Source organism: Thermobia domestica, chromosome 5 (genome assembly GCF_964235325.1).
Source record: "Thermobia domestica chromosome 5, izTheDome1.hap1.1, whole genome shotgun sequence".
NCBI lineage: Eukaryota > Metazoa > Arthropoda > Insecta > Zygentoma > Lepismatidae > Thermobia > Thermobia domestica.
This window is the reverse complement of record NC_137458.1, coordinates 96,363,899-96,373,602: the sequence shown is the minus strand read 5'-3', so window position 1 is coordinate 96,373,602 and position 9,704 is coordinate 96,363,899. Positions and strand designations below refer to the sequence as shown.

Here is a 9,704-nt window from a genome sequence, read left to right as displayed (position 1 = left end):
GTCAGATCCATAGTTTTCGCGGTCGCCGAAATGAATGGTAATACTTCCACAGGCGTCGACTTCCAAATACTGCCTCTATGCGAAGCATGGGTATATTCAGCTAGTACTATATAAATAATAAAAATGATATATAAGTATTGCGGGAATAATTAAAATAGTTGTGTAAATCTTGTTATGTTAAATTCTGCATTAGAAAGAAGGACACACAAACTTCTACGAAAACATAGAAAAGCTTCCCTATTAATAAAATCCATGGACTTCTGTACACTACATTCTCAATTGGAACTGGTATTACACTCCAATATTTATAGAAGTTAATGTAAGATGAAGGACAGTTTAATTGAGCCATTGGAATTTTCCATTTTGCCATTTTTTCCGTTTGTCATATTTTCCGTTTGCCATTTCTTTCTTTGTCATTTTCTGTTGTCATATTTTCCATTTGGTATTTTTTCCTTTGTTATTATTTCCTGGAATCCTGTACGTATACTTTTAAATGCATATACATTCTAGACGTGCTCAATAGTGTTACAAACACATGGAGCAAATTCTGGGGAGTAGGATTAGATGAGGAGAAGAAGTAAAGTAAATAACAGTGAAGGCAGCATATATTAACGAATATTATGTGATACACAAATATCTGTAGTAATTTGGAAGTGAAAACAATAACGTATATAAAATGGATATTGATCTATATGGAATATTGGAACTTGCAGAAGACTGCACGGTTCAGGAAGTAAGAAAATATCGAATATATGTTTATTATTGTAGTGGTTCCCATTTATGTAACTTTACGTAGCTTTACGATATTTTATGCAATGACGGTAAAGTTCAAATCACAATTCATAGGCCTGGATTGATTCTGATTCGTAGGATTGAAATAGCATACACTCCTGACCCATTGGAAACCCAAATATATGGGAATCAGATCAAATGCAGTGAAGACGAGACCCCCCCGAGTTTGCGTCAGTAGGAAACAGGCGCGTCAGCGATGAAGAGTATGTACATAATCGAGGATACTCAATATCAAAGTTATTTAGGGTAGAGCACTTAATATTTTTGCACGGTTTCATACTTGTAACCCTATATAAGCCTATATAAACACAAAATACAAGCTCCCGCCAAGTGAGGTTTGTGGTGGACAAACACCGTGTGCACGTTTCCTCGGGGTTCGTTCGATATAAACACAAAGTACAAGCTCCCGCCAAGTGAGGTTTGTGGTGGACAAACACCGTGTGCATATGTTTCCTCGGGGTTCGTTCGTTTCTTGCAACTTTTAGTATCATCCATCTCATCGCCATCTCCCGTAGTCTCGGTGCATTGAAATACGACGCAAAAAAAAAAAAAAAATCTACATTATGCAGAAGTACTCTAATACTCTGCCGATGGAAGTTAATATGATACACTGTTGTCTTTGGTATGCTGTCACTCATTTTAAGCTTAGTATAGCCCTTGCAATGGTTTGACAATAGTAACGTTATACCTGTAAACATAAAATACTGGTTTCCTATACTATACACAAATGTTCAGGCAGTGGATATTAATATCCTAGACAATCATCCTTCGTATCCACTCACTCATTTTAACCGTGAAATTGCCATTTTTATGACGGATTATTCTGCATTAGTATGTTGGAAAGGCGCCGATGGGGCAAAACATGTGGGCCTGCTATTGTATTTATGAATATACAATATTTTGCATAATTTGAGCGCAATTTGTCTTAAAATCTTCATATATATATACCTTGTGCATCTGAATGCCCCCCCCCCCCATTTACAGAAAATGAAATGAAATCTTTTGAGTTTTACGTCTCACGATTATACCGGTTAGGCTAAAGAAGACGGTGATGATGAGAAATGAATCGTCGCCCTTGGTATGTAGGTTACATTAATTGCTGTAGGTAGTACTTTAATTGTAGTACTTTAAATTGAAGAAAAAAAAACTTTAATTTTTCTTGCTTTAAATGATTCCTTAAGAATTTTTAAACTGTTATTACACTAAAGTATGCCCAAAAAATTGCATGTAGATCGATAATATGTGACGCAATTAATGTTTATTGCTTTAAATGATTCCCTAAGACGTTCTGGGCTGTTATTACGGTGTTCAGTGGTGAGTACCGAAATAATTGCGCACAGATAGAAAATATGCGTGTAAACTGAAGTATCCTGGAAATGAAATGAAATCTCTCAGTTTAACGTCATAAAGTCGGGCCACCGTTAAGCGACCCTTACCCATACCCTTCGTAAGAAACAGCTCCTTCCACAAGCATGACAACAAGTGACCACAAAAGTGTTTTCTGCACGTGCTGAGGGAGAAGGTTGTCACATTTTTTCTTGAAAATGTCTGGACACCATATGTTCTTTCTTCTAGAGAGAGCCATTGAGAAAACCCTAGTAGAAACGTATTGACTCGTGAATTGTGTAATAAAAAGTGATCTAAGAAAAATGTTATGATCGGGTGCCAACAAAATTCAAATAGGGCGAAAATACCAAAACTAAACACGAATTATTTATGAGTTTTTAAAAAGATATATACCTATTATATTTAAAAAATTAAAAAAGATTATATCTAAAGTGACTTACTCATCAGTACCTTACGTAAACTATTATAGATAAAAACATGGATTTGTAGAGAATATTCCTTTGTCAAAAGGCAAGAACTAATAAAAGAATTGTAGAAATATATGTTCTATAGGAAAGTGAAAGAGAGTTCATTTTTTTTAACTAAAAATAGAGTATATCATAAATTCTTGAAGTTAAGAAGATGGACCTAAGGGATAAATTCTTCATTAAAATTAACAGAAAACACGTTTCAATGATTGCGAAAACTTCGCTCCTATAGGAGAAAAGGGGGTTTGTATTAATATTCAAATTTCCGATTATTTATTTAGAAAATCCCGAATGTGAGGATTCGCTTAAGAAGGCGTAAAATTCAGCACATACACTTCTCATTAAAAAAAATACAGGCCCCGACCTTCGGATTTTCTTTCTTTTTTTTTTTAATTCTGTTCCTGAGAAGAGGAAATGGGGTCAATTTCTATAATATTATAATTTTAGTTTTACTAAAGAAATATCCTCAGGTAATTAGAAATAAAGATTAGTGCAAAATGTCAGCAAAATTGCAAATTTAATTAGCACTCGGTTGATAAATCAGTCAGTACCGAAACTTAAAATAAAATTGAAAACAAGCTGTTGAGAATGATATCTGTAAATACTTTACTTTTGTATTGAAATCAATGTAATTCAATTAAGTGCAAGTATCTTACACGAAAACTTATCCTAAGGTTAGTGACGTGGGCTGGGTCCATGGTTTCATCATTGAAGCCAATAAACTGGTGATATTAAATAAAGGTTTAGAATTATTTTATATTATTCCGATATGTGATCTTCTTTGATTAAAGTAAGGTCACTGGTTTGGGACGCGCAAAAACGATTTAACTCAGACTTGACTAGTGTTGTCCATGAGAGGAGACGTCTTGTTAAGGTTGAAGAAGTCTCGTCTTGTCTCGATTCTCAAATAATTCTTTATCCTCTCTTTCGAAAATGTTCTCGTTTTTTAAGTAATTTTATATCCTTGACTTTTGAGAGTAATGTACGTCAATTTTTGCATTTAGTAATAAGAAAATTAAATGCTTTGTGGGGATAAGTGTTGAATAATTAGCATTAATTAAAAAAAGATATATATGGCCCGGATTTCTTAACCAATATTCATATCGAAACCAGACCCTAGCTAGGGGTAGCTAGGGTTTGAGCCCCTTTCGACCACCTTCAGCCCCCTGAAACTTTCATGTTTTGCTTCACTTCCAAGTACACGATTCTTTTATTTGTTACTTAGACTTTTCTGGCCAGAAGGACCAGGTTGCTTATCATCTGGTACCGCCGAAAGAAATTAGACATTTCCAATCAGCAAGAAAATACGTAGACACCACCAGCATACTACAATCTCTTCGAACAAAATCTCAAAGGAAAGTAGAGAACTAAAAGTTACCAACTGACAACTGTGAAAAACATTGATGGTCATAAACAATAAATAGAAGCGTTCTATAAGGAATGAAATTCTTTGAGAAAACATTCCAAGCTAAGGTTCTCACTTCCTTCTCTTCGTTTCTTTAATTTGCAAAACAGTACAAAAAAGTTTTAACTTTTAACTTATTTTTGTGTTGTTACTCAATCGTGGATAAAGACTCAAGACATACTGTCTTTCCTTATATATATATATATATATAAACTTCGAAAAAATCATGCTTAAATTTACAAATATATGATTCATTTTATTATGGCTTGCAAAAATCGGAAAACTATGAAGGGAAGAAAGGAAAATCACCCTACTACCTGCCTTTAGTTGTAAACTATAGCGCCAAAATTTAGGCTGTTGCAGAAATTGAGAATAAATATTTACCTTTTAAGTGCGTAAATTTTTCCCTTTCCATACTTTTTTTCCTTTAAAAAAATGCCATCCTGAAGAAAATAGAATCCGTTTTAAAAAAAATGAGATACTTCGTTAGCTCATTTTCCCTACAGATATTTTATGGGCAATAAATAAACATATCACTTTATCGAAAACTTTCGAATACTAACATAATGCAAGTTGTGTCTAGGTTGAACTAAAAAATAAGTTTTTACTTCTGCTATTCCCATATGACAATCTGGAATAGAAACCTTCAAAACAGAGAGGAACCAGTTCATTCAGTTTAGAAATCTGGCATCATTGAGTCCTCCGCGACCTCCAGTGCAGTTTGCGGTTGCTAAGCCACAGGGGGTAGAGGAAAGTCTTCCTTCTTCCAGGAAAAATAGTCGCTTATCCATGGCCCCGAGATTACGTTTATTTCCTTAGGCTAAGGGAGACAAATGATTAAAGCAAGTGAATGATGATGCGAGAACCGGTGGAATGACAATTTGGGAGGAAATGGAAGTACTCCGAGAAAACACACAGACACTATGTTGTCCACCACCAACTTACTTGGCCGGAGATCGAACCGCGGACCCTAGTTACCAGAAGTAAGCATTTTACCACTGAGCCACCTTACCTCCGACCTTAGAAATAATTATGTGCTATCTTATTATGTAATAATGAAATTCATTCGTAGTGTCTTACGATTGTTTCATAGTATACCGAGGCTGCATTCATAGGTGCAGATTCACTTTTCGAGGACCTCATGTAAATAATTTTCCGGACGTATGCCATAAAAACGACTTCATAAAGTATAAACCACTTGCTAGGTGGCCACTGAAAGGAAGAATGATATCTGAGTCAGCGATGGGGCTGGGTCCGTAAGAAGCAGGTGCGTCAGCGATGGAGGGTTTGCGCATCAACGAGGATAGTGAAAAAAAAATTGATACAGCTTAAAGTCACTTTTATGAAATTGTCATTTTTATGACAGAGCATTGTAATCCAGTAGTGTTTAGGTTTCATAGTATTTTTCTGTATGCTTGTGAGTATGAATACTTAGTTTTTGTTTGTTTGTAGTGGTTCCCTCATCAAAATCTTATTCCGTACCCGGGTTGGCTGGTTTAAACCAGCTGGTTTCTTTTTGAAAAAAAAAAAAAAAAAAAAAAGCTTCAAATCTTGTGAACTTCATGGTGACGTTTCCACATATCAAACCTTCCGCATTATGTTTATCTACTTTTCACCTTTTAATCAAGGGATCCCGTGTTCAATTCTCGGTCGAACCATAACCCATCTTTCAAGTGTAAACCAAATAGTGATTTAAGTGTCCCTTTAAGCGAAAGTCTTCTCCGTGATAACCTTCGTATTTCATAAGGATGTTAAGCCTAAACATACGAAATGAAACCAAATTGTATGTTTCTACTTGAATGAATTCCTGTTGTTTTATAAAGAAGCCAAGCTTGCGTAAATTTATTGATAGAAATTGGTAAAATTTATCAACTGCCTACGTAGCTTCCAACATCAACTTGGATTTGACTTCGTTTTAATTTTATTGAATGATATCTACATACCAAATTTGTAATTTAATACCTCAGTTTTAGCGTAGTGATTATGATACATTGACCTTAAATTTTACATACAAATACATTTAAAGTAGTAATAGGATTTTCCCAATGGCTAAGGCAGGAGTTTCCCGATTTATATATAATTCTACTTGTGTAACTGTTTATCTTTTTGTCCTTCTGAAATGACTCTTAACAATTATATTTACAAGTAGGCCTATGTAAAGATCAGTACAACGTATTTTTATCAGGAGTCCTTCGTGAGTGAGTCGGCAATCACATTTGACCGATTCCATTTCAAATCGTCCAGGCAAACCACAATTGGTTTCCATCATAATCTCAGATTTCATTTATTTTTTATATATGGGATCTACATGCAATATTATTAGACCCGTATTTTTTCTTTTTGCTGAAAAAAAAATTTTCCTTCGATATACAGCCTTCCAAAATGGCTGCCCTCCTCTCGGATTGCTCGAAAAACTGAAAACATGTCTAATTAAAAATTTTATTGTAGAGAAACGAGTGTACTTAGTAACATAATTGCAATAGCAGGAAGAGTATAAAGTTGTATGTTTCGATGGAGGGCCAAAATTCGTATATTGGTCCAATAGGAATCGCGCAATTCACTCGCAATGTTGCCAACTTTGGTGAAATTTTTGCTATTTTTTTTTCTGTCCTCACGAGCAATATCAACCATCTGCTTCCATTCATCGAAATCTACTCCATAAGGTCTCTTGAAAATGTAAAGGACTTACGTTTCTGATTATTACATCCCACGTTATAGCATGATGAAAAGCAGAAAATTTCATTAAGACGCCATATTTGGACGCCATTTTCTCCAAAAACCCACCTGTTAAAAATCTGAATTTTTTACATATATTGGAGAAGTACCTAAGTATTTAATATCCGTTAACCGTTCATGCGGTTGCAGCCCCTAACATTCACAATTAATTATTGAAATTTCGATTTTAGTACTTGAAATGTAAATATTTCCTATGGACATTTAGATCCTATACACAAGGCGAATTGAATGGGAGTATGAAAATTTTGAGAGATGAATCCTGACATCAAATCCAGTAGAAAAGTTCCTATAAACATGGGTCGAATTCCGCTTCGTTTTCGAGTTACAGAGTTTCCAACTCGGGACCCTAAATCGACCCGGGACAATAGAAATTAAAATATATATTTCGCGTTAAATCAGAAACTGTGTGTTAAAGATTTGACAAAGTTCAGAAAGTTGATTTGTATCAATATGATTTTTACGTGCGTGGCAATTCGGTCGACAGTGTTGCCAACTTGGTAGAACTTTTGTTTCCAAATGACACTACGTGGATTTTATCTGATATTTGGCATTTATTAATGATTGCAAACATCACATGAAGCACAATTTTTCCCACATCACCACAGTTTTCAAAAACTTACATGTATGTCATTAAAAGGTTTTATCTCGTGCGTTATTAATAGTTTTCAACATTAAGTGTGAATTTCACCTGATGTTTGCCATCATTAGTAAAACCAAAATGTCGAATAAAAACTACGTCTGTGTAAGTTGTTATAATAATAATAATAATAATAATAATAATAATAATAATAATAATAATAATAATAATAATAACAAGAACAACAACAACAAGAAGAAGAATAAAATTTATTTTTTATTATTGCAAAACCTCTCGCAACTCCACGCATCAAGTTCGAACTTGTTCAAGAAGTTATGCTGCAACCACAAAACATTTTATTACGTGATTCGGTGTCATGAACATCATCCTAGTGTTCACTGGAACCATGAAAATTGTTTTCACTGGTAACATGACATTGTAGTGCACTCGTTGCAGTGTTTGTATGAATAACAATGGGGAAGTTCTATTACAGTAAGGACCATATTAAATGTGTTGATTATTCTGAAAGGCATAAGAGGATTGTGTACAGAAAGAATTCCTTGATAAAAATTTTATCTTGCGGTAAAATATATGTATTGCGTACAGCGCGTCTGCCAAAACGTAGTATTAGGAGAGGATGATTATTTGTGTAAAGGGTGCTTTGCATATTTACCGTGAACAACGTGAATATATATGAGATATTGGTGGCCACGGAAGAAGGTGTAAATATGAAATTATGCACCAGCAACATAAAGAATTTGTTCCTCTGAATGTAGATTTGAAACCATTAACCAGACAGTTAACATGCTAAAAATGAATGTGTCGCCATTAAAATGGCCGCTATCGGTGAAACCTAAACTACGGTGAAGGATTCACCTCTCAAAACTTTTCTTACTGCCTTTCAAATCGCGTTGTGTACAGGACACAAATAATCATCCTACCCTAATAGTACGTTTGGGCAGACACGCTGTACGCAATCCATATATTTTACCGCAAGATAAAATTTTTGTCTAGAATTCTTTCTGTGCACAATCCTCTTTTGGTTTTGGCATCATACAAACACATTTAATACAGTTCTTACTGTAATAGCACTTCCCCATTGTTATTCACACAAACACTATTTAGTGCACTACGATGTCATGCTACCAGTGAAAACAATTTTCATGGTTCCAGAGAACACTAGAATGATGTTCATGACACCGAATCACACAAACTATCAATAACGTACGAGATAAAACCTTTTAATGAAATACATGTAAGTTTTCGAAAACTGTGGTGATGTGGGAAAAATTGTGCTTCATGTGATGTTTGCAGTCATTAATAAATATAAAAAAAAATCCACGTAGTGTCATTTTGGAAACAAAAGTTCTACCAAGTTGGCAACACTGCCAACCGAATTGCCACGCACGTAAAAATCATATTGATACAAATCAACTTTCTGAACTTTATCAAAGCTTTAACACACAGTTTCTGATTTAACGCGAAATATATATTTCATTTTCTATTGTCTCAGGCCGATTTAGGGTCCCGAGTTGGAAACCCTGTAACTCGAAAACGAAGCGGAATTCGAATCGTGTTTATAGGAACTTTTCTAATGGATTTGATGTCAGGATTCATCTCTCAAAATTTTCATACTCCCTTCATTTCGCCTTGTGTATAGGAACTAAATGTCCATAGGAAATATTTACATTTCAAGTACTAAAATCGAAATCTCAATAATTAATTGTGAATGTTAGGGGCTGCAACCGCATGAACGGTTAACGGATATTAAATACTTAGGTACTTCTCCAATATATGTAAAAAATTCAGATTTTTAAAAGGTGGGGTTTTTGAGAAAATGGCGTCCAAATATGGCGTCTTAATGAAATTTTCAGCCTTTCATCATGCTATAACGTGATGTAATAATCAGAAACGTAAGTCCTTTACATTTTCAAGAGACCTTATGGAGTAGATTTCGATGCTAGAAGCAGATGGTTGATATTGCTCGTGAGGACAGAAAAAATTAGCAAAAATTTCACCAAAGTTGGCAACATTGCGAGTGAATTGCGCGATTCCTATTGGACCAATATACGAATTTTGGCCCTCCATCGAAACATACAACTTTATACTCTTCCTGCTATTGCGATTATGTTACTAAGTACACTCGTTTCTCTACAATAAAATTTTTAATGTGACATGTTTTTAAGTTTTTCGAGCAATCCGAGAGAAGGGCAGCCATTTTGGAAGGCTGTATATCGAAGAAAAAATTTTTGCAGCAAATATATATATATATATCTAATAATTTTGTATGTAGTTTCTTATTTTAAAAAATAAACTAAATCTGAGACAGTCGTGTGGACCACCCTGAACGATCTGAAATGGAATCACTCATTTGTGACCA

The 9,704-nt window shown here is 34.6% G+C and overlaps 1 protein-coding gene across 1 annotated transcript in view; it reads left to right on the top strand.

Annotated features, from left to right (window-relative positions):
* The first annotated feature begins 565 nt into the window (after positions 1-565).
* Positions 566-9,704, top strand: part of LOC145686015 (dnaJ homolog subfamily C member 17) — a 48,166-nt gene continuing 39,027 nt past the window's right edge. Inside the window, exon 1 of the mRNA XM_081758857.1 lies at positions 566-733. Within this exon, the coding sequence (XP_081614983.1) occupies positions 677-733 (57 nt within the window). The 5' untranslated portion in view covers positions 566-676. The remainder of the gene's footprint in view (positions 734-9,704) is intronic.